General features: G+C 37.5%; 1 protein-coding gene across 6 annotated transcripts in view; it reads left to right on the top strand.

The window, feature by feature from the left end:
- Window positions 1-26,732, top strand: part of ERC2 (ELKS/RAB6-interacting/CAST family member 2) — an 874,625-nt gene that overhangs the window by 237,321 nt on the left and 610,572 nt on the right. For all 6 annotated transcript variants that reach the window (XM_072941512.1, XM_072941513.1, XM_072941511.1 and 3 more), the window contains exon 5: window positions 12,290-12,364. In XM_072941512.1, the coding sequence (XP_072797613.1) occupies window positions 12,290-12,364 (75 nt within the window). The remainder of the gene's footprint in view (window positions 1-12,289; window positions 12,365-26,732) is intronic.

The raw sequence follows: 26,732 nt of genomic DNA, 5'->3' as shown, positions 1-26,732 counted from the left end.
GACTGAGAAGCTGTCATCATGGAATAAGAACCTGTTATCATGGAAGAGGAACCTGATTTTTTCTTTTGTCCTTGAATGAATAGAGCATACATCTGCATATAGAAGCTTCAGAGCCATGTATGCCGCCTCATTGTAGAAAGAACTGCGTAATAGGGCATTCCAAAGATTAGTGAAAGATTAACCACCTTTTATTAGTTTTCTGTTGCTGCCATAGCGAATTACCACACATTTAGCAAGCAGAAATTTATTAGCTCACAGATCAGTAGTTCTGGTATATCATGGCTCAACTGGATCCTTTGCTTTGACTCATAAGGCCAAAACCAGTGTTGTTAGGACTGTGCTCTTTTCTAGAGGTTCTTGAGATCAATCTGCTTCAAAGCTCATTTAGATTGTTGGCCAAATCTAGTTCCTTGTGTCTGTAGAGTTGAGGTCCCCACTCCTTATTGGCTATCAACTGGGGACCATCCTTATTTCCTAGAGACCTTCTCATATCCTTACACATGGCCCCTACATCTCAGAACCAGCAATGGCACATAGAATCTTTCTCATGCTTAGGATCTCGCAGACTTCCCTATCTGCTACATCTCTCTTCTGTCTTCAGTCAGAGTAAGTTATGAGCTTTGAAAGAGCTCATGTGATTAGATTGGACACACCTCGATTATCCAGGATGATCTACCTATCTTAATATCTATAGCCTTAATTGTATCTGCAAAGTCCCTTATGTCATGCCATATAATATATCAGGCTTTAAGTGAACATCTTTGGTAGGGAGCATGATTCTGCTGACCACAACCTGCCCTCTGCCCCTGGCAGATTGACGTCCCTCCCAAATAAAAAAATACATCTGCCCCAAGCCATGTTCTCTAAAGGTCTTATCCCATTACAGCGTCAACTCAAAGCTCCCAAATCTCATCTAAATCTCAGCAGTTCAAAATCCCCATTGTCTAAGTCATCTAAAATTATGTATGGATGAGGCTCTTGGTATAATCTATTATGTACAATGCACGAGGCACAGTTTCTGTCAGTGGACCTATGAAACTAAAGAAAGAACTTAACTGTTCCCAATAGACAATGATGGGCCAGGCATAGGATAACAGTTACAGACATTCCAGTTTAAACAAGGGAGAAATGGGAGATAAAATGGAGCCACTAGTCCAGTGCAGTTTTGAAATCCAGCTGAGTGAGCTTCACTAGGTTTTAAGGCCTGGAAATAATCCTCGGTGTTTCTTGGCTTCACAATAAAAACCTACAGCATCCGTTTTTCTCAGGTGCTTTCCCATCTAAGTACTAATCAGGCCCAAGCTTGCTTAGCTTCCAGGATCATATGAGATCAGGTATATGGGTGGAGATAAATGACCAGGAGGCTGCTGAGAGCACCCAACATTGTGCCATATAAGACATAATGAATAGAATAATGACTGCTTAGTAAGAAAGACCTTAGACCAGGAAGCTATCACCATGTGAGAGATAGATCCTATTTTCTTTATGTTCTCAAATGAGGAGAACAAAGGCCACTGTATATAAGGTTTAAGGAGAAGTATTTCAGCTCAGAAACAGAGTCCAACAGAGAAATCTACCAGAGGAGTCCCCAAATGGTTAAGATTAGCTACCCACCTGTACTTGTCCATGCAGTTTTCCACAGTCCTTCCATCATTAGGCATGGATACTTGCCTCTCATTCTCTCCCACAGCATATTGTTCAAAACTGGTGGGGTCCTAACAGGGAACTGAGGAACAAACAAGAAGACAGATTTAGTTACCTATTAAAATCCTAGATGTTTGTGGAGCATGAAGGGAACACAAATAGCAATATAAAGAAGTGTTAGTAAGTAAGGTGTGAATTTAGGTGTCAGATGCCTTGGTCACACTCTCAAGTCTTACTGACTGTGATCTTGGGCATATTATTTAACCCTCTGACTGAGTGTCTGCAGCCTTCTCATGGGGGTGGTAACTGCTACCTGTACGAATGTTGTGCAGATCTAACCAGGGGACAGATAGGAAGCATGGAGCTTGGCAGATGGTAAGGATTCTGTAAGTGGCAGCTGCTATTATTGTGGTCTGGTATTCCAGTTACATACTCCTTCTGCTAGACTCTCAAATTCATTGAGAGTTGACAGGTAACATATTCACTTTGTTACATTTATCTTTTTAAAGTTATGTTTTCCTTTTAATTACATTTTTTAAAGTTTTATGTTTTTATTAACATTTTTATTGAGGTGTAGTTGATTTACAATATATAAGTTTCAGGTGTACAAATAGTGATTCACAATTTTTCAAGGTTATACTACATTTATAATTATTATAAAATATTGGAATCTGTGCTGCATGATATATCCTTGTAGCTTCTTTATTATACATAGTAGTTTGTACCTCTTAATCCCCTACGCCTATTCTTGCCCCCCCTTCCTGTTACATTTATCTTTAATATCTGCACATTGTTTAGCATGGGTTAGGCACACAATAATTATTAAACTAAATAACTAAACTTTATTATTTGTCCTATGACATTGCTAACACCACTGGCCAAATATTTGGAAGGTGGCATCTCTGCTATTAATTTCTATGGTTCTCAAAACCATAGCATCCAAAGGACTAAGATAAATCTGTTAAACAATCTTTAATGCAGATTTAGCAAAAACAGTAAGTTATGTATTAAAACAAAGTAGGGGAATTGTGTATGTGCAGAGATTCAGATGGTATGGTCTTCGGTTCCCAAATATCCGTTTTTTGTGAAAACTAGAAAAATATTGTAACAGTAAGTTTGTATCATGTTTATATATTTCCACAGAAACTTTTTCCCCATCTCTCTGAAATTCTAAGTCTTATATAAGACCAAGAGAGCTTATGAGGTCCCACATGACCTTGTAGAATCTGTCCTCTCCCCAGCCCTTACCTCTTGGGCCACATCTCCCAACACCTTCTTCATCACTCTCTTCACTGCAACAACACTGGGTAACTTGCTGTGCCCTGAAGCCTCTAGGTACGATATCACCTCCGTTGAGAACGCCTGCACTATACTGTAAGGCAGGCATTCTGTGTGTGTTTTACTTGGCTCAGAGTGGTCCTTCAGTATTTCTTGAATTATTCAGGCAGATCCAGTGGCAATGATAGCTAGTATAAGATCACAGAACAAGTGGTCAGGGAAGGCATTCTGCCAGGCTGCATTCTGTAATATACTTTCAGGAATACTAATAACCATTCAGGAGCAACAACAAAAATAAGGATAAGTCTCAGTGATTGAGAGTGTACTGAGTGCCAGCCCAGCGAAGTACTATACATGCCTTATTTCATCTCAATTTCACCATGGTGAGGATTAGAAAAAATTCAGGAATTTACCTAAGATTACACACTTAGTAGGTCAAGCGGATAGGATCTGTTTAACTGTAGAGCATGAATTTTAAGACTCTGTAAGTTTTACTTTCCAAATAGTGAGGTTTATTTTTAACTTTTGTTATCAGTTTGTTCTATTATGTTTGAGTGAAGAATGTGTCCTATATCACTCTGCCTTTTGGAATCCATTTGAGGTTTTTCTTGGTGGTATGGTATGTGATCAATCTGTTTAAATGGAGTCTTGAAAGGGGGGTCTGTAGGGTCCAAAGTTCAGTGTAATTTTCTATTAATGCAGTTTTACTAATTATAACATTTAAATCTTCTGGATAATTTTTTTTAGTGCTTTATCTGTCAAACATTGAGAAGGATGTTAATACTTGAAAGTAACTTTTTTTCTCCACTTCTGTGTGTCTAACTATGTTTGCCATTTGTTTTAATATGTAATGTGGATATCAGTACCAGATAACTGTTACTAAGCTAAATTTATGTTAAATTTCAAGTACTCCAGAGAAGAGTGAGAAATGGAATATTGAATCAAAGGAGAATTAGGGAAGTGACTACAGTGAAAGAAGCCAATGGAGATGTAGGTGTCAACCTCAAATATCAAGTCAAAACCAAGTGGTAAAACACGGGCAGTAGAGCATGGTGGTTAGAAACAGAGACCCTGGAACTAGACCTCCTGAGATAAATCCCAGCAGAGCAATTCAGTAGTTTGCGCAAGTTACTAACTTCTCTATGCTTCCATTTCTTGGAGTGAAAAATAGTAATAATAATAGTACCTATCTAAGGAGGTTATTGTGTGGATTAAACAAGTTAACATTTATCAAGTGCTTAGAATAGTGCTTAGCACATAGCAGTGTAAAAGTAACTATTAGCTACTATCATCCTTCACATCAGACTCCTCTTGGTCAAAAAGTATTGTAGAACCACCAGGCTTATAAATATAATGTCATTTGTACTGTTTTGTTGAATGTCAGTTTTAACTGAGCATGTTCTCTTGGCAGTCAGATACCATGTTAGTTACTTGGAGTATAATGGATATACAGAGTCCCTGTGTTCGTGGAGCTTACCACTCAATGTTGAACACAAACATGAATCTGCTAATTTTATAAGTTAGTGTAAAATTGTAGTCATATCCAATGCTATGAAGGGAAGGTACACACACAGTGCTATGGGAGTGTTAATGAGGGTGGAGGATGTAGACTACTTTGGCGGGTCAGGTAGTGACCTTTCTGTGACATATTTGTAATATATGGGTTCATAACAAATTACTTCAAACACTTGGAGGCTTAAAACAACAAATATGTATTATCTCACACATTCTGTGGATCTAGGAATACGGGAGTCACTTATCTGGGTGGTTCTGGGTCAGAGTTCCTTATGAGGTTGCAGTCAAGCTGTTGCAGGGCTACAGGCAACTGAACACTTCCCTGGGGCTGGATAATACATTTCTATGATAGCTTATTACACGTGGCTATTGTCAGGAGGCCTCAGTTCCTTGTCACATGGGCCTCTCCGTAGGACAGCTTGAATGTCCTTATGATGTGGCAGCTGGCTTCCCCAGGACAACTGATTCAAGAATGTGAGCAAGAAGGGAAACTATAATGTCTTTTATGACCAAACCTCAGAAGTTGCACGTGTCACTTCTATCATATTCTCTTTGTTAGAACTGAGTTACTAAGTTCAATCCACAGTCAAGGAGAAGATATTTAGGCTTTACCTTATAAAGCAAATGTCAAAGAATTTGTGGACATACTGAATGTAAATGAAAAACCAGTGCACTCTATTGTTAGATTTATGCTACTTATGAGGAGTTGCATATGTAATAAAGACACAATACATGCATGAGAAAGATAGACACCAACTTTAAGATAATAGTTTCTCTTTAGAAAAGGAGATGGAGAGAGTTATGGTACTTTAACAGTTTCTGTTATGTTTGTGGTTTTTAAAATTTTTAAAAATTACGATGAAGTATACACAACATAAAATTTGACACCTTAATGATTCTTAAGTGTATAGTTCAATAGTGTTAAGTATAGTTACATTGCTGTATAACCAATCTCTAGAACTTTTTCATTTTGCAAAATTGAAACTCTGTATCCATTAAACAACAATTCCCCATTTTCACTATCCTTGGTCCCTGGCGATAATCACTCTACTTTCTGTTTCTATGAGTTTGACTACTCTAGATGCCTCACATAGGGGAGATTGTACAGTATTTGTCTTTTTATGACTGCATTATTTCACTTAGCATAATGTCCTCAAATTTCTTTTATGTTGTAGCAGGTGTTATAATTTCCTTCCTTTTAAGGCTGAGTAATACTGCATTGTATGTATATACCACATTTGGTTATTCATCCATCTGTTGATGGAAATTTCAGTTGTTTCCACTTTTTGTCTATTCTGATAATGCTGCTATGAACACGGATATACACATCTAAAACAGAGTTTTGATAAAAGAAATGATCAGTAAAATGTGCCCTGGGCAAATATGGTAGCCTGAGGCTCTTCTCTCCTTCCATTCTCCCACAGCACATTCCAGTCAAACTTTCACTCACACTGTTCACTAAAACTGATCTAGTCAAGGTTATGAATGACCTGCATGTTGCTAAGTCCTGTGGTCAGTCATCTGGCTTCATCCTATTAACTGCTCAGAAGCACTTGATAAGGTGGTCATTCCTGCATCCTGGACTCATTTTCTTCACTTGAATTTCAGGATGCTACACTCCTGGATCTCTTCCTACCTCTCTGGCTAATTTTTCTCAGACTTCTTTGCTGCTTCCGTTTCATTTCTCAGACCCCTTAATGTTGGTTGCCCCTGGTCTCAATCTTCTGATGTCTCTTCTCCTCTTTATGCTTAGTTGATTTTATCTAGATTCATTGCTTTAAGTGCTGTCTATTCACTGATCTGAAATTTGTAATTGTAACTTTTACTTCTCCCTTCAAATCAAACTCATCTATTCAGCCACCTACTCAACATCTCCACTTGCATGTCTAATAGCATCACGAACTTAATACATGCAAAACCAAACTCAGTTCCCATTAACTCCCACTCCTCCCCGGTCTTCCCTATCTTGGTATTCCACCTCCATTCTTTCTGTTTTTCAGACTAAAAGCCTTGAAGCCATCCTTCATGTGTCTCTTTTTCTAGTCTCAGGCAATCTATCGAGAAATCAGGTGAGCCTCACTTTTAAAAAATCCAAACTCAATTCCTTCCCATTGCCTTTAATCTATCAGCCTGGTCCAGTGTTTTATCATCTCTTGCTGGGGTTATTACAGTTGCTTCTTTCTAGTCCCTCTGGTTCTTGTCTTAATCTCCCTCTTCAATCCCAAATCCCGTACTGCAGTCTAACAGCTGAAATATTCCTTTAAGAAAATGTGTTGTATCTATATCATGGCTTGTCTTTGCTCAGAACCTTCCAATGGCTTCCTGTTTTTCTTAGACTAAAACCAGTATCCCACACAATGGACTCCAGATATATATCCATCTTCCCCCCACCCCCCACCCCTGGGCTCCTCTGACCTAATACATTCCTCACCTCTTATGTAGCTCTAGCCAGGTACTTAAACGTTTGCTATTCCCACTGCCTGGAATATCTGCACAACCGATTCCCTTATATCCTTTAGATCTTTGTTCCATTGTCACCTTTCCCTGAAGCTTTCCCTAAACACCCATTTGAAATGGCTACTGATTCCCCATCCCCTAAATGTCCTGTTTCACCTTCATGACTTATTTTCCTTTACAGCATTTACAGCAAACTTGTTTGGTCTCCTTTTGAAATTGTCATGCCTCTCTCCTATTGGAATTTGAAATAAAAAAACCTGTGAAGACTGGTTCACTGCTGTATTTCCTATATCTCTTGCTTCAAATTATTATTTGATATATAAATTTTAAGACTGATGTGGGTTGATGTTGAAATTATAGCATTACTTTTCTGTAAGTTTCTCCAGTTGGTTTTGTTCCTTTAAAGTGGCAATTAAAAAATATGGCTTCAAAATCTTTGACACTCTTCCGTGGAATCTGAGCAGGCTTGTGACTGCTGGAACCAACAGAGCATTACAGAAGTGATGCTATGGGACTTCTGAGGTTAGGTAATAAAAGGTCATGCAGTCTCTGGCTTATCTGCTGGAACACTTGCTCTTGGAATTTTTACACCTCAAGTTGGAGTACCCTGAGACTGCCATGCTGTGAGAAAGCCCAGGCCACATGGAGAGGCCATATATAGTTGCTCAAATGGACAATTCCGGCTATACTCAGCCTTCAAGTCATTTTTCCAGCCAAGGCACCAGGCATTTGAGTGAAGAAGCCATCTTAGAAGTAGATCCACCAGCTCCAGCTGTTCCAGCCCCCGATACCATGCCTTAGAAACAAGCCTTCTTTACTTTATCCTTGGTGAATTACTGACCTAGAATTCATGAGCATAATAAAATTGTTTAACACCACTAAATTTGGGGAGATTTTGTTACACACCAGGAGATTACCAGAATGGTAAGGCAGAAAAGTCAGGTAAAAATAGTAAGTTACTTTTGAATAGAAAGTTAGGTTTTGATTTTTTTTTTTGGTCTACTGAAGAAAGTATATGGTATGTGCAGACATTATTCTGTCAGGCTCATCTTGGATGCTAATGTCCATCCAGATTAACTCACTAGACTTTAGATTCTCATTAACCGCCAAGAAATGTCATCCTGATGAACCACTTGAGATTTCATGCTCAAAATTATGGATTATTGGTAAATTTCCATGTTGATCACCTGCAGGAACTGGCAATTTTAAACCAGCTAAGGCCAACCTAGTCGGGAAATTACAGAGAAATACATAACCTCAGTATCAGTGTCATTGTGCTATCTACTTTTCTTCTTTTAGTTTTATTCTGTTTTAAAAACTGAGAATGGGTGTAATTAGAAATACAGCCTGAACTTTTCAGAATCATCTGGCTATTAGAAATGGATGTCCTCAGACCTGGAAGGGCCATTAGAAACCCACTCATAAAGGTTCTTATTTTATAGATGAGAGATGGGAAGGGGCATGCCCAAGGTCTCAGGCTGAACTATAGGGTCCTGACTCCACACTTCCCATATGGTGCTCTTTCATCTCAATAAGTGGTTTTTAGCTTGTAGTCTGGTTCAAAAATGAACTTCTTGGATGCTGGGCCAGGCCCTGTGAACCAGCCAAAATGGTATACCATTTTGTTTATGTTTGCTTTTTTGTCTATTTCTGGAGAGAATCCACATTTTCCATCTGATTCTTACAGAGATCAGTGACCCAGAAAAGCACTAGAACCATTGCACTTGATGATTTAATACTGTCATTTAAAAACTTCCAGAGTAAGTTAAATCTTGTACTCCCTCATCCCTATATCAGATACTCCTGGGTAAATTCTTTACTTGAGATCAATGCATAATGGGTGCATCTTTCAGATGGTTAGGGATAGTTGGAACACCCAGCAACCAACTCATCTTGCTGTCTGTTTGATAACACTCACATGTTAAAATTACTTTTGTAATTCAAAAGCAGCAAACAATACAGGACTAATTAGATATTATTTTTCCTTCCAACCATTGCAGTAGTTAAAGCAAAGACAGCTGGGTTCTCTCCAGATAAAGCCTGAAAGCACAGAGGCTAACTTATTAGAAGTTTATTTTCATGTGTACCACCATCCAACGTGGGTGTTCAGCAGCCTTTTTACATGGCATTTCAAAAACCCATTCTCCTTTTATCTCTAGGTTCTGCCATCTTCTTGGGTCTTGGAGTCCTTTACTTATAGTCAGCAGACAGGAAAAGAGTTGAGGACAGGGTAGGAGACTTTTTATGGAGTTGAGTTCCTCATTTTTACCCATATTCCACTGGCCAGAAATAAGTCACATGGCCCCATCTGGATACAAGGGTGGTGTTGGTAGTACTTCTGAGCAATAGCTTTGCAGTACTGAAGAGGAGCACAGATCTTCATTGGGCAACTGGTCCTTTCTGCCACAGACAGAGTGAGCAGTTTAAAGATCCTGAATCTCAAGAGATGGATAAAGTATCTGGAATGGTACTTTCAGACAATCTGTGAAGTCTGCATGTGGCTTATAATCTTCACTTACCTGATACCTTAGGAATTAAGGTGAACCTCAGAAACTATGAAGTCAACATTGATTGAAATATAATGTAGTTAGGATAGGAAAATTACAGTTCTTGGGTAATTGGATATTCTTTTATTTATTTATTTTTTAAGGAGTGACAGAGGGTAAGGGTCCAATCTGGATTTTGAGCTGGTTTGTATTATAACAGAACTTGCATAATTATAGCAAAGAGGACTCTGTTTTCATTTTTGTAAAACTGTTGTTACAACTTTAGTTTTGTTAATGCATGTTTGCCCTTAAAAATGTTTTCAGGCTTGGCAGAAATTATAATGGCATATGTCATTGCCCTATGGTTTTTATTTTGTGTTGCTTAGTTGCTTCTTGATTATTTCTATGTGTTTTATATAAGCTTAACCTCTCTCCTCAAATTATCATGATTTATATTTTGGAACCAGATTGACTATGGTATTAAATTATTATGAATTTCATTCTTAGTTTAAAAAATTATGATGCCTTTGATGCCACAAGGTATCAGAAATGGTGACCTGTGAAATGTGTTTCTTCTACCACTTATTATGGAACAGCTCTGACAAGTGACTTACTTTCTGTTTTCTCATCTATGAACTTTTATTGGTCTGGTCAACTCCAGCAATCTTGGAAGTAATGTTGAGGGTTAAGTTGCTTCTTTTTTTTTTTTTTAAGGTTGAAGTCCTTACATGATAAACCCAGTGGTGTGCCAAAACTGGATTGCACTGGCCTAGGAAAGCCAAATATTGGAAACTTGTTGTAATAGCTGATGTTACAAATACAAACTCACGATTAAAGAAACTGTATGAAAAACCCATAATTTCCTAATTTTTGTTACATTACTTTATGACCTAGGCTCTTGATGTTATCTGTTTTGTCCATATGGTGGAAATACCATATGATGGGGTGCTGTTGCAACTCTCTGCCCAACTCTGCATTCAGTGATGCCACTTTAGTAGCTTGAGGTTGGCCATGGTGGGTCTAGTTGTTAAATGTTTACCAGGAGTCCACTGGACTCACCACACAGGTCAGTCTTTACAGGGTAGTGTTGAGGATTGACAGAGACAAGTGGTGTCAGGGACATTGTAGATGTTCAATAAAAGACAGTTGCTTTTAAGGATATTCCTTCAGAAAATCTCTGCCATCAGCACAGAGCTTCAAAACGACCTGTGTTGTCAGGTCATTGCAGTCCAGGGCCTCTGAAAGAACACTGAATCTCTTTCTGTTTCTCTATTTATAAAATAGGTTCATTAATACTTGACTCCATCCCTTCCAGGGATATGTTAGGGAGAAAATGTCCCAATTGATGTGATACCATTTTGAATAATGAGGAAGCACCAATTCTAATTTTTCTCAGATTGAAGGTTGAGAGGTAGTTTTGCACAGATTTTCTGATTTGTGCCAATGACAACTTTGAGAAGAAAAAATGTTACAGTCCAGAGCTGTAGCAGTAATTCTCTAGTGCTGGTCCCTAGGCATGTGCACTGTGGTCCATGACCAAGTCTTCTCGGGCTGCTGGCAGATAAGGACAATGTAATAGGATATAGGTGAAAAGTTGTCTGTTTTCTCATCCTGGGACCCAGGGAAGGACTGTCTTTTATTGTTTGTTGGTTGTTTTATTGATTTTGTTCTTTTGGCAATTTTTATATTAATATGTTCTATCTTTATGAAATGATGATGATAGTAGATGGTAGTGGTGGAGGTAGGGTTCATTTTAATGTCTTTACTTGGAAAAAGCCAGAAATTATAGTTGGTCCTCTTCTTTAATGCCTAAGGTTTTTCTTTTCTTTCTTTTTCTTAAAAATATCCGTGGTCCAATGAAATGTAAGGACCTAGAACTCCTCCATGTTGACTTTCAGTGATTTTTCTGGAAGCAAATAAATCTTATGGAATTATCCATAGGTGGCTTTTAAGTCAAATAAATCTTAATGGAATTAATCCATAGGTGACTAATTGTTTCAGCAGCATGGACATGCATGAGCACTTTTGTTTACTGCTGTCATTGGCTACGTTCATAAAACCATTGATAATTAGTATTAAGAAAATCAAAACATGAACTGAACAAACCTTATCTTTATCTCTTCTGCCAAGGGCAACCTTTAAGAGTCTCAGCAGAACTGTTTTTTTTTGAGAAGCAGCATGTGAAAAGTGAGTCTTGAAGCTTAAAATTGTAATTACGTTGTTTTCTTTTTAGCTAAAGAAGTACTTGGGTCTACATCTGGCTTTAACCATTTTTGTCTCCCCTCTAACACTGTTGATATTAATGCCAGTTTTAATTTTTTGGCATCATGAGTGCATAAATATATCACACACAGATGTGGTTTTGAACAAGGACTGAAACTGTAAATTAGGAAACAAGAGATTCACAGGGTTTCATCAGATCAGTTCACTCCAAAAAGTGACACAGTTGTACTGAAAATGTTTTAAATTGCTCATTTCAAACCTACCTCAGTAGCAAAATGCCATGCGTGCAGCGGGTTTGCAACCACGTTAGTCATTTTCTTTTCTCCGTTTTCTTGCTATGTTTGTATTGGGAGCACAGAGTAATGTAATTTAGTAAATTTGATGGCTGGGCAACAGCCCCAGTGTTGAACAGTATTTGGACTATGATTACTTGCTGGCTTTGTCACAGTTGACGTTAATTATTGATGGAAGTTTCAGAAATAGCGCATGTGCCAGGAGCTTTTCACCGGAACGCAGGGCTCCAGGCAGGAGGGATGCTAAAGAGGGTGGGGGAAGAGGCACCTGTGGCTTTTTCGTGTCTGTGCACAGTGAACCTGAATCTGGTGGGCTGTGTGGTGCCTGTGTAAAGGTCATGGTGTAATGGAAGGATGAACCGTCAGGCTTATTTCTGTCGTGTTCCTCCCCAGGAATTACACCGAAGAAGCCAACTTCAGCCGGAGCCAGCTAAGACGAAGGCTCTCCAGACTGTCATTGAAATGAAGGTAGGAGCTGTTCACGTTTGTCAAAAACAGCTGTTCCTTTGGAGTTTGTTGTAAACTTGATGGTGCCTAACATAAACACATGAAATTAACCTTGTATTTTTCTCTAGGCACCCTGGTGGGTGCTTTTCTTCTGGATTTCTTTGCCTTCTCCAGTGCATTTAATTTATTGCCCCTTTAATTAGGATGCCTTATCTGGGCAAAAGAATAAAAGGCTCAAGTATCCCTTGGCTGAAAGGAGCTGGATTTATTTCCAGAGCATAGCCAATGATTTCAACCCTAAGGGAGGTTTTGTGTGTGCTTTGAAAGTAAATTTCTAAGGCTAGAATAATTCTTTTCCTCACATTCACATTATAATGAAAAGACACCTTCAGAAACTAAGATTTGGCAAACAGAAGTTGTTTTAATGCAACAGAAGTTTTAAATAATTAAAATTATACTATCAGCAAAATTTACTTTTCAAAGAATAATACTTTCCCATGACTCCAGTATTTTCTCCTAACTAAGTCTGGAAGTCATGGTTACTTATTAAATATTCACAAGGTATTTTATTTAGCTGTGGAGGAATAGAGATACAGTATTTAAAAGAAGTGAAGATCCTCTTGGATGGATTTAGAGCATTTAAAGAATAATGAGGTAAATAATGATGACAAAGCCATTGAACTATGATTAAGAAACAAATCTAAATGAAACCCAGTTGCTTTGTCAGTATCTAGAAATTTAAATTCTTTTTACTTCCAGTATTTGCCAGAAGGAAACAAATAGTATTTATCTTAAGAATAAAAAAAAAATTATGCCAATGATGTTTGCAGTCTGATTATTCTACTTACAAGCTTAACATTCGAGAGTTCGCTAGTCACCATTAGCCTACAAAAGAAGTCTGAAGCTTGCTGATAGGATAATGATTTTTCTGTCTTTTTTGTAGCACATGATTTTAAATTGTCTGCCAAAAATCTCCCAAGTCCTGGGGAAAAAGAAACTAATATGAACTACTGAATTCTTGGCATGTACAATTCTGACTTGGGATTTTTTTTTCTAGTCAATGACAGTGTCTTCATCCAAGTGGATTTTTGTGGAAATAATGTAGAACATTTACTTTAAAACTTTATGTCCCCTAAATGAGGTTACATGACTCAGGGCACTTATAATACATTTGCAGCAAATTAGTTTGAAAAAATTATCAAAGGGACTAAATACCAATATGATTAAAAAAATTGCTAATTTTGACTCATCAATTCATTTTGAATTTGTGTAATTTTAACTTATTTTGAAAAGAAACTTAGCATTCTACACATGTGGGGGAGTGATTCATAACTGAGATTTCATCCTCACTTCACATTGGAACCAAACTTGAAACTTGGCTAAGGCTTAGAAAAGAAAATAAAAAAGACAAAAATTTTTATTTTATTTTTTTGCAAAGAGTCATTCAGTTCCCCATCCACCTGCCTCCATACCTCCCTCCCTCCCCAGTTCTTAGCACAATTAGTAATAGAATAAAGGATGCATATAAAATCTATTTCCAAATTATCTTAAAAAAAAAAAAAAAAAGAAAGCACGAGTTCCGAATCTGGAGAAACCAGGAATGACATCTCACCCAGTGCAGTGGGTATTTTCCTGGTAAAGGCCTCTATGCAAAGACAGTTAGTACTTTTTAGTGACTTTTATAAATTTTGTGTATGGATCTCTCTTCCTAATATCATGTTTTTATTAGAAAACAAAAAATAGTAAATAAACACTCGTTTAGGCCATTTATAAGAGAAGGCATAACAACATAATTTTTAGGGCAAATTCACATCCATATATTATCGGTAAATTGAGTCTGGAGTTTTTTTTTTTAATGGGTGCCAATGACGCTGATTTGTAGAAGAACACATTTTTAGGACAAATGATGATCAATATACTTGTCAGGGAACTGACTCTGGAGGTTTTCTGTTGTCTTTTGGGTGCTTGTTAATTTACAAAGCACTGTCTTCTGTTTTGTCAGTGGAGAAGTATGGGTCCCAGTATCATCTATATTCAACCTGCATAAGTCGAGTTATGAAGGTACCTGGTCATCTTCTCAGTCATGTGTGTAGGTTGTGACAGAAGCTGTGATCTCTTCTAATTTTGTACGTTTCATGTCTATGAAATTGGAGGGAATGTTGGAAACCCATATTTTGCAAGCCTTGGGGTTGATTACCAAATAGAACTGACCCTTAAACCTTGTGGGTGGAACTTGAGACACAATTGTGTTACACCTTTGGGTAAATATCAGTGTCATCTAATGCCTTGGCACACCTAAAGTTTAAAGGGGCTCTCCTAGAGTAAACTGGACCTTTAGTTTCAGACAGATGACATGAATTAAGGGTTTAGAAGTTACGCATACCTTTTCCCTTGCTTCTTAGAGAAATTGAGGGTCAGATTCTTGCTACCCATCTTCTCCAAAAATATACTTTGCATCTACTTAAGAAAGGTGTTTGTTGTGAAAATCTGTGAAATCTTGCCCATTTAAGGAACTTGTAGAACCACAGTCTGGTAGTTCTAGTAGATTTATTTGCACCCCCCTGGGCTTTTATTTTATTTTTTAAACTTTTTAAAAATCTTTTTGTCCTTGTTTTTATTTTTTATTGAAATATAGTCAGTGCACAGTGTGTCATTTTCTGGTATACAGCACAATGTTTCAGTCATACATATACATACATATATTTTTTTTCATTATAGGTTACTACAAGATACTGAACATAGTTCCTTGTGCTATACAGAAGAAACTTGTTGTTTATCTATTTTACATATAGTAGTTAGTATTTGGAAATCTTGAACTCCCAATTTATCCCTTCCCATCCCTTTTCCCCCTTGGTAACCGTAAGTTTGTTTACTATGTCTGTGAGTCTGTTTCTGTTTTGTAGATAAGTTAATTTGTGTCGCCTTTTTTTTTTTTAAAGATTCTGCTTATGAATAATATCATATGGTATCATTCTTTCTCTTTCTGGCTTACTTCACTTAGAATGATGATCTCCAGGTCCATCCATGTTGCTGCAAATGGCATTATTTTATTCTTTTTTTTAATCCCTCTGGGCTTTTAGAGTTGTGAAAAATGTGTCTCAGTGGGGTGACCATTGGGGAGGGCCAACTGCATTCACAAAAGCTGGGACAGCTCTCTTGAAGCCATCATAACTATTACCAGCCAGTTGAGCCAGGGGGGCTAAAGTCACCTGAATGAAAATAAAAGGAAGCAAAGTGAATGAAGTTATTTGTGATTTATCTTCTTGCAGGAAGCTCCAAGTTTTAATTTTAATCCTGATTTGGTCTGGCAGGTATGTTCCAGGTTTGCACTTAGAACATTGTGCGTGTTTTTCAGAAAAATTACTTTTCTTGTAGATGTTGCAATGCTTCTCCTTTTCTTTACTAATCTTCTCTTTTCTGCTCTTATAGAGAACTGTCAATAAAAATGGTTGTTAAAAGGCTTTTTCCCTTTTTTCTTTCTTTAATGTTAGTTCCTTTGAAAGAATGTGTTTTTAACCTACTTTTGTTATAAATTTGACCTAACGTAAACATGATGTTCAAAAGTTTCACTTTCTTGGGTTCATTCATAAAGCTGTACCTACTTTGTTTTTTTAAGAAAATGAATTACAGTAATGACAGTACTTGTCAAATAATCTCAAAAGTTTTTTTGTTTAAACTTCTTAGTGAATGAAAATCTGCTTCAAAATGACTGAAGCCTAAAGGAAATGTATTGGCTCACTTAACTGGAAAAAGACAGGGTATTGCTTCAGGCACAGCTTGGTCCTGGGACTCAGAAGATGTTAACAGATCCCATTTTCTCTCATTCCATCTCTTGTTTTGGCTTTCTTCACGTGAGTTCTGTATTCAGACAGCCCCTTTTTGCCTGTGTGAGCAAATGGCTACAGCAAGCAGTGCCAATAATCGCAGATGGAAGGGACAGGGAGAAAGCTGTGTTTTGAAAAAAAAAAATGCACCCCCCCCCAACAAACCAACCCTAGAATAATGATAATTACTCAGATGGGGCATAAAACTTCACTCCAAATTTAACACCCCCAAATTTAATTTAGGCTGAAAGAAAAAGCATGAAATCCCCTAATTCTCATTTGCTTAATGAATTAAATGACACTCACTCATCAAGATAAACATTATGCTAACACTGAATTCATCAGAATTTGGGATATAGATGAGTGATACAAGAGTTTTAGTAAAAGTCACAGAAAGCATACCTGATCTGGTGAACTTGTTAACTAAAGTGGATTAAGAAGGTAGGGCCATAATGTGAATATGTGCCAATATTTCTGTGGCAACTGAAGTGAGGATTATAAATAGTTGAGTTTCTAGTCACACGACCAGCCAGGGCACTTGTATGTCACAAGAAGAGTGATTCTTCTTGTATAACATTTGTCTCCACCAAGCTTTTCTATGGAAACTGAGTAGTAAGCAGTTCAAGATTGAGCATGACTAAATTGCTGTTTTGTGGATGTGCTATTGTTGAAAGAATATGAATTCGCATTCAGGTGCTAAACTCCAGTGGTGAGGTTGATCTTTTGTTATTAAAGCCAAAACCAAGCCTTGTCTTTGTGTTCTGGCGGATGTCTGCTATTCTTCTGCATGGGGTTAACTGACCTATAGTTGAGTTAATTTTCCCTTAAAAGATAACTTGTTATTTGGTCAGATTCAGCCAATTCAGTTTCACCAGGCATGGGAAGGATACACTGGAATATGGAGAAGGCAAAGACTACTTGGCAGCTTTTCACAACATTACATAGCTAGGAATGGAAAGATTTCGAATCCAAACTTAGGCCATTGAATGCATCCCACTTCCTAGTATGATTTTAATTTGAGGCCTGGGATCTAATCAGGAATACCTATAAGTGGCTGAAATTTTTTTTTTTTTGGCTTTAGGGCCTACCTAGGTTTATTTCATCCATCGTTTGAACTGTTACTTATTTGAGTTTAAACACTGCACTCAGAATTGTTTCTTGTTTCAAGATGATGTGTTCATAGAAAATTTTTGTCAAGCCTAGTTTTTCTGTCAGCCGTTATGATGGCTTTTAGGCCTTAAAAATATGCCATGGCTTCTTTTGTGGCTATTAAAAAGAATAACAGCAATAACAACAAAACTACACCTGTATCACCAGTGACAACTATAGCCTGAACACCAGTGAGGACACATGGGGACCTGAGTACAAAGCACCTGACATATAATAACCCATGAGTAGGCATAATTAGCCCCATTTCACAGATGAGAAAGCCTTGATTTAGAGAAGATAAGCAACCAGCCCAAGGTCCTATAGCTAGTAGGTTGGCAGCTGAGATTTGAACACAGTTTTCTTCTCTGTAGTTCTTACACTCTCTACTCCTCCAGTCTGCTTTTACTAAAGACAGTCCATAAGTTCAACTGGTTTTTCTTTCTACATCTACTTTGGAAATTAGCACCGAGTTTTGCATCATAGAACAGGTTGAGGCAGCTCATGACAGCTAGAGAGGTCTATGATATTTTTTGGAAAGGTATGATATTGTACTTTGTGCTATAAGGCACAATTCATCCTTTTTTACATGTACGTTATCAGTCCTCCAGGTAAGCCTCCAAATATGTACCCTACAGCCAACATATATGCCGTTTCCTTGCCCCTGAGTTTTAAGGCCTGCCCTGAAGACTTTGTTACACTGTGGAGCGTAACTCATTTAGACTTGCAAAGCCCTGTTTTTGATGTGCACTATCCATTTATGATACCAGAAATTATCCTTTAGCTTATTTTTTTCTTGAGAAATTTCATCTTCTCATCTTTCAACTTTAAAAAAAAAAAACCTTATCCCATTTAACTACGTTCCTTAAATAAGGGGGAAAATGTGGGTTTTAAGTGATAGCCAGAAAAAGCAAAATGTCAAGTTAAATGTTAAGTTCTGGATGATATATGGTTGTCATTTAGAAGCAAGGAAGATTTTTTTTTTAAGTGAGACTTTTTCTTTCTTTTTTTTGCCCAAACTCCTTTTTATATGCATTTGACTCTAAATGTTTGAGTTGCTAGTCAATAATTCCTGCTATAAGCAGCTTTAGTTTGTGTGAATATAACTCCTGAAGTTGAATTACAAATACCAGTGTTTACCAAGCAGCTATTTTGTACACAGCACTGTGGAGGGTCTTTGAGAAAAAGTGAGCCCTCAGTCTTTAAGGGCTAATGGAAGGAAGTATATAAGCTAGGATCTAAATAGTGACCTAAGAATGCAAAATGGGCTGCAGAGACTCAGAGGATATCAAATAAAAGAGGGGCAGAGAATGCTTCTGGGAGGAGGTGGCACTTTCAGAGGTCCTGGGAAAAATGGCATAATTTTGATAGTGGGGACAGGGATGATTTATAAATAGTGGGAACGGAGGCAAGGAGGTTGGAAAGTATGAGAAGTTTCTGGCGAAAAGCAGGTCATTCAGTTTGGCTGAGAGAAGATTAAGTTTAAATAGAAGATCAGATGAAACCATTGGAAAGTGGGAGAAAATAAGTAGTAGAGAAAAAAGCTGAAATTAGTGAAATAGAATCTAAACATGTACCAGAGGGGAACACCAAAGCTAAACCCTGATTCTTTAAAGAGATAAACAAAAATGATAAATCCTGGTTAGAATCATTGAGAAAAATAGACAGCACAAATAAACAATGTCAGGATTGAAAGGGGACATCACTATCAATCTTACTGATGTTAAAAATATGGAGAGATTTTATTAACACCCTCATGATAGTACAGTTGCAATTTTAGACACGTTTTTTAAAAACACAACTTATCAAAACTATGTGAGAAGAAACAGAGTATCTGAGTAGTCCTTTTATATTATACAGAATGTTTCTATGACTCAAAATCTCACCACTAAAAAAAAAAAAGAAATCTAAAAACCAAACCAAGAAAAACAAACAAACAAAAAACCCTCAAAACCCTTGCAGGCCCAGATGGCTTCTTCAATGAATTTTACTAGACATTTGAAGAAACAACTATATCAATCATACAGAAACTATACCAAAGAATAGAAAAAGAGGGAACATGTCTCATCTCATTTTATGAGGCTGGTATAACTGTGATACCAATACCCGACAAAACCATTACAAGAAAGGGAAATTGTAAGCAGTCTCTCTCATAAATGTCAATGCAAAATATACTAGTAAACTTAATCCAGTGACAATGACCAAGTTGTGCTGATTCCAGGAAAGCAAGGTTGGACTAATATTTGAATATCAGTCAATGTTATTTACAACATAGAATAAAGGAGAAAAATTAATATAATTTCAATGAATGCAGAGAAAGTATTTGGTAAATGAAGCATCCATTCATGCTAAAAAAAAAAAGGAAGCTTTTAGCAAACTCTTCGAAGGAGAGTTTTCTTAATCCAATAAGAGGTAGCTACAAGAAAACTACAGCAAATATATTTAATGTTAACATGTTGAAAGTTTTCTTTGTGGTATCAGGAACAAGACAAGAATGCCTCTTACTATCATTTCTTGTCAATAATATTCTGGACACCCTAGGTTGGGAAGAGGCATGAAGGAAGCTTCTGGAGTACAACTATATATTTCATGATATAATTTTTACGTACCCAAGTGTATTTACTTTATCATAATTCATCATGCTGAAAACCTATGATTTGGCTACTTTCTTATGTATAGTTTACTGTAATTAAAAAGTTCATTTAAAAATAAAGGAAGAAAAACTCAGTGATAAAAAGATAACCCTATTAAAAATTGGGCAAATAATTTGAATGGACATTTCTCCAGTGAAAACATACAGATGGCCGATATGGACATGAAAAGGTGTTCTACATGATTTGTCATTAGGGAAATGCAAATTAAAATCACAGTTACATACAACTTATCCCCCAATAAATAAAACAGTAACATTGGCTGAAATAAGACAAGGGTTATAGCAGAGTCTTAATATTGTTGATATATAAAGAATTTGTATTTATCAGTATAGAATAAAAAGCTTGGGGGAAAAATGTACTCAGATTTTGACACTAATTCTGGAAGGAGAGATTATAAAGGATTTTTTCTTCTATTTCCCCCTAAATTTTTATGTTTTCAATAATGTGCATTAATGTTGTAGGAATAATCAGGAATTATTATTTAGGAAAAACAACAATACGTTTTCTGAAAGAAAAAATCACCTATCAAAAAGCTTAATAAGCATTCACAATTTCTTCTATTCCAGTTTCTTTTGCTAAACTGAAAAGGCTCCAAAGGGGAAAAGATTGTATTGTTTATGGAAACTGAGAATATGGCTCTGCTGCTTACTGCTACTCTGAAGAATAGCTTTCCCTTCTGTGAAATGGGACCATGATACCAGCCCTGTAAGATTGTGGTGGAAATTAAAATGGATTAAGGCATGGGAAAACTTTGGCATACAGTAGATGCTCAAGGAATTCTCTGTTTCTCCATCCTTTCCCTTTCAGTCTGGAAATTGAATTTTACCTGTAAAAAAGAGGTTGTACCTTTGAGCAAGGACCACCGAAGAGAGAGAATATAACAAGCGTACCTCAGGCAGAATCTTAGCTCTGAATACACACGTAGTTTGCATGTGGAAAGACTTTAAAAGCATCTTTGAAATGAGAAACGAGTGGGAATGGTGAAAATAGCAACTCCCAGTAGGCCTGTGGCATAATAAATGACCTAGGGGACTTAGCTTCCTGGTTGTTGGGCCCTTGGCAAGTCACTTATCCCTGTAGCACTCACTATTCTCATTTGATTCATGAAGGAATAGAACAAAATGTCCTGCTTTAAAAATTCTACCAAGTCTGGAGGCTTGGTGACTGGCAATCTTGACTCTTAAAGGGCCTGCTGGGGGAGTCTGAATTGACATGACATTCTTGCAAAATTTAAATCTTTGCTTTGTTTGCTCCATCTTGGCCAGCCCTGCCCAGGCCAGCAGCCCTTGCCCTCTCCCTTGTTGGTACTCAGGTTCCCAGCTTACTGTTTATATAGGGATTGCAATTTCCTATTGGCGTGCGCCCCCCGCCAGCAGGGTTGAGAAGTCAACCACAGGCCTCAAGTGAACTTCTCCCTTCAAGTTTCAGTAATGACAGTGTACCAGCTGTCACATGCCTCATCCCTAAGGCATGGTCCAGTTTCCACATCCCTCAGGCCACGCTGGTGACTTGGGGTGGCCTGAATTCCTCTGCCGCCTGTTGCTTTTTCCGTAAGATAAACTTGTTGAACATAGAAGGATTTGCCATGTATTTGGAGATCCTAAGAATGAGGCCCCAAACGAGGGCTGTTGGGAGCATTGGAGGGTGGTAAAAGGAATGGGAAGAGCTAGTTCAGGTTGCTAAAAGACCAACAAGGAGAGCTTCTTTACCGATCTTTTCCCAAAGAGCCTTAAGCTTGAGCTTTTTTATTCAAAGAGAATAAGAAGTGTCAAATGTCCTTTTTTTTTTTATTATTCCCTGAAATGTATTCACAATTTTGCAAAGTAATATTTCACTGAATTTCTGGGAATTCAAGCCCTCTTTGTTCTCAGATGTTTGTGAAAGATGTCATGGATCCAGCCTTTGGGAGGGCAGGCTGCACATACCAAGGGGCTACCCTCTCATCTGGAAGCAGTTTCTGAAATTTCTTCCTCCCTTTCCTCTCTTCCCAACCTCTTCACTATTTTCTTTTGACCTTGCTCTGTGATCTTTAAAGACTAAAAGTACTATGTGGAAGAAAGGACCAAAATAGCCCAGCTTCTAGGTGGCACATTTTCTCTGAAGCCAGTTTGTCCTAAGGTTGTCCTGGGGACAGCAGGGTCTCAGGATGTGGCATTCTCTCTCCTATTCAAGGGAATGCTATGTGGAGGGAACCTTTCCAGTTTATTAAAGGTGTTTAAAAAATGATCAGAGAAGACAATTCAGGTGATACAAACAAACACCTCATAAAGTGTTATCATGAAGCAGACTGTCTCCATTTGGAGAACTGCAAAATGAACGGAGGGCAGGAAGCTCTTATAGGATAATGAACAAGGAAGAGAAAAATAGAAAGTATTTAAATGGCTAGGGCCACACAGGCAAACTTGTTTGAGTTGAGAAGGAGTAATGAAATAAGTATAAAGCCCAGAGTTACCTTAGTGTTTGGGGATTGGCTGACTGGATATACTGCATTTCTGGTCAAGTGGAACATTTACAGGGACATGAAAGTTACAAGTTTTGTTTTGCTGACATGGCACCCTGGCCAAGAGTGGTGTTATCTTGGGCCTAGAAAGTTATTTAAGCAAAAGGGAAAATCTTAGTCAGGTTGTTTACCTTTTTGTAAGTATCCCAACCTGCAAAATGGCTAAAATAAATACTTAATTCGTAGGGTTTATGGGGAAGATTAAATGAGATTTTTTAGCACAGTGCTTGCATTAGTAGTCAGTACACATTAGCTGTTGCTGTTATTAACTGCATTTTTTAAAAAGTGAAAGTAGGTTTATTCAGTGAGATACACACTCCACTCAGTGGGCTCTTTCACTTAGAAGGGAGAGCAGCCTAACTGCATTTTTAATACCAAAATGGAGAAACATTGTTTGCTTCTGTACTGTGCTGTTCCTTTCTACATATTCAGATACAAATATATTTATATTTTAACATAAATGGAGAAGAAAACATAAGTATAAAAATCTTTTGATGTATTTGTTTGGAGGAACTTACAAAGTACTTAATATTAATTGAAGCAGTTTTCTATGTTGGGTTGATACTCAGTTAAGTGGCATAGGAACAAGTATCTGGTTGTTAAAACATTGAAACACTTGTATGGTTGCCCCAAACCCTCAGAGTACCCCTCCAGCCCTTACCCTTTGATTCCCAAATCAAGCAACTAAAGAGTTAACCTCTCCCTGTGAGAACTTCCCAAAACTGGTTTCAGTTCTCCAGAGGGAATCTGTTCTGGTTGGTTCTTGCCCAGTGCAGTGCTGGTTGTTGAATGATTCAGCAATCACCCCTGACTCTATGGGATTTAAAACACTGGGATTCAGTTTCTGATTAAGGTAACTCAACTCCATTGAAACTGCCCACATGTCACCAGTGATATCCTGGTTTTCTTCTTAGTCTTTAGTCTCTTTAAACCTTTCTTTGACTCTCTTTCTTATTGTATGCAACTTTTTCATGATTTTTATCCATCTTTCTCTGATGATTCCTCCATTGTTTTTTCTATACCCGATTCTCGACTGTGTCTAAGAATTCTTTCACCACTAGGCTGATGAACCATTATCTTTACTGTCTTAACTTCCACTTTGGCTTCTGTTTTTATTATTAACTGCCCAAAGGCTATCTTACTGCCTTCTTTTTACCAGCTTATAAATGACTCCTAGTCAGACCCAAGTACAGGCTCCTAGTTTGATTCTGAGGTTTGCTTATCATTCAGCCTCACCTTCCTTTCATTCCTGACTCCACTGCAACTGAAAGTGATCTATACTTTTTAATCTGTCCTTACTCCTCCTTGATACATATTCTTATTCCTTCAAGTTATGTTGACTAAATATTATGTACTGGACATCATATTGAGTGCTCTTGACTTTGCATGTATTATTACTTCTGACTGGAAAAAAATTAATCTCTATGATAATCTTATTCAACTCCACACCCCATAATCGCATCCTGTGCTTCCTGGAGATTTCTTGCCTCTTTTATGGTGGTCTTGCCCATTTTTGACTTCTCTATTTGTATTTTTAAAGAATATTACATCTAACTATATTTTGCTGTTATCTTTCACAGAGTTACTTGTGTATTATACTCTTCTGGTTACAAGTGACCAAAACCCTGCTATTCTATTTTGGTATTCTGGAGAGTGGGTGATTCAGATGTAGCTGTATCTAACTATTCAAATGATGTTATAGGGGCCCAATCATTCAGGCAGATTCTTAATACCTGGTATCAAAGAAAGCCACAACCAGCCACAGGCCCATATTTTTCTTATCATTCATAATCTCAGAGAAGGAAGGGCCCTTGAATTTGTATCAGTCCCTTCAAAGATTTCTGATTGGTTTTGATGGCATAATGAGTTCACCCCTGGATCAGCCAAGTGTCCTGAGCATCCATAGTGCTTGCCACTGAGGGTCAGACATGAAAACCCACTGAAAACACAGGGAGCTGGGGAGATGTAGCTCCTGAGAGGAAGAGAAGTTGAAAAGATAGACAAAAAGAAACAGCTATGTGCTACAGCTAGAAATAGGAAGGAAGGTAATCTTTATAGAGCACCTACTGTGTGTTAGGTATTCTTCTAGATGGTATACATGTTCACTTACTTAATTCTCATAACAACCTTAGATTATAGGATTAGCAAGGCTAGGAACACACTCACAAAAGTAAGTTGGGTGAACTAAAAATAGAAGCTGCTGTCTTCTACATGTGTACCTCATAGAAATGGGGAGGGGATGGATTGGGATTTAAAATAGTGTTGTTGGCTTATGATAATAATGGCAACCTTTATTTCCTGGGGGAGTTTCATAATAGGTATTTTTCATGCATTATATATAGATCACTTATTATTTTCATACTGTGCTCTTGAGCATGGTCTTATTTCAGAGGCTATGTTTCTTGCCTAAAAACATAAAAGCCTGAAACAGGATTTGCATCCAGGTTTGTGATTCTCTAAGGGTCAGCTGGATTGTTTTTAGCTCGTTTTGTGAGACTTGAGTCTGTTAACAACAGCAGCAGCAAATTCATACATGGAGACCAAAACCTCAGAGATCACTTAGTGTCCAGCAAGAATGACTAGAGATATATCTTCTCCCTGTGGGTCATTAGTAATGTGTACACAGACAGGATGACAGGATGTATTCCTGGGGCATAGGCTTCCTGAACAATGAGTCAGATGTAGGCAAATGAGACCATGAAAAGAAACATCAAAGCACCCTAATTGCTTTTAATTTAGACTAGCCCAACTTGATTCTGTGCTTGTACATTTTGCTCTAAAGTATTAGATACCATCTGAATAAACAGAAAAACACCACCACCAAAAACCAGCAAGTCCCCTGTCATCTTTTAATCTAGGCCATCATGTTTTTATAATTTGATAAGGCCCAAGAAGAAGAGTTTTTAATTTTTTGTTTTTCCTGCTAACATGCCTTAGGCCCAAGTCGACTTCTTTCTGGAGTGCTTAACTTGGGCTCACTTAACCACAGTAAATCCTACACAGTAAATCCTTCCAAAGGCAGGGCATTACTCAGATAGCAAGACCAAGGGCTGCTCAATTATGTTTGCAACTACAACTAGATGATTTTTTAAAAGTTAAGCCTTCAAGAGCCTCTGTGGTATCCAGTAATAATAGTCTAGAATTTTATTCTAAATAAAGTGTAATATAATTATGTAGGGACGTTTCCTGAACATTAGCTCACGTCTTCTCTTTAAACCAATTGGTCCTAAATTTGTTGATTAATGTCCCCAGACCAATATGTGATCACAGTGAGTTGTATGCTCTGTAAAAACTGCTTGTATTTTCTTTCCTGGCCTGATATTAAAATGAAACCAGTAATTCTTCATGTATTTGAAAGGAAAGCACATTGTGTGACACTCAGCAATAAACATAATTGTTACTTTTTGTGACTAAATGATACTTCTTTTTTCATGTTCCACCCACTCACCATTTCAGTGTTCACAGTTCCTAGAGAGGAATTGAAATCTGATTCTTGCTGTTTAAGAGGAACATAATGTTTAACAAACACAAAAAGGGTGATAAAGGCATCCGTCAGGATGGCAAAGATGCTCTGTAAAGTTTCTACCAGGTTGTTGTACACTTAGGCCAAGTTGGATAGCTCTTGAGAGTAGCTTCATGGTTTTCTAAATGTATATGGCCAATAAGGTTGTCTTGGTCTCTTGGTCTTGTCCTTGTGTATGCTGGACACCTGAAGTCACTTAGAATGCCCAAGTCATGTGAGGACCTTATAAAAATGCAGATTCAGATTCAGTAGTTCTGAGTGTGGTCTGAGATTCTGCATTTCTAAATAGCTCTCGGGTGACATCAGTTCTGCTGGTCTATGGACTACACTTTGAGTAATAAAGATCTAGATGGTACTTCATGTTAGGAGAGAAGGTTGCCTGTGAATCTTATTGAGATCTACCTGGTATCTCACACATCTAGCAAGGTGACTGGTACCCAAAAGATGCTCAGCAAATATTTGTTGAATGAACGAGAGAACTTCCTGTGTCTAAATTTACTATCAACTATAGCAGACATATTGTAGAAAAATCCAGAGATTATTTAAAAAAATATATAAAGCAGAGATAAAGTAAATTTATTTGAGTCTTTCTACCTGATGTTCATCCTCATTGCTGTAGTCCCTGCACTCATGGGCTTGCTAATATTCATGGCTGATTTAGGGCTTCAATTCTAGTGATTTTTTTTTTTTTGGATGCTCATCAGATACCTATTTTGCATCTTTTGGATGATAGGTGTGAAGT

The sequence above is a fragment of the Vicugna pacos genome, chromosome 17, assembly GCF_048564905.1.
Source record: "Vicugna pacos chromosome 17, VicPac4, whole genome shotgun sequence".
Classification (NCBI taxonomy): domain Eukaryota; kingdom Metazoa; phylum Chordata; class Mammalia; order Artiodactyla; family Camelidae; genus Vicugna; species Vicugna pacos.
The sequence above is the reverse complement of the archived record's forward strand: the minus strand, read 5'-3'. Positions and strand labels throughout refer to the sequence as shown.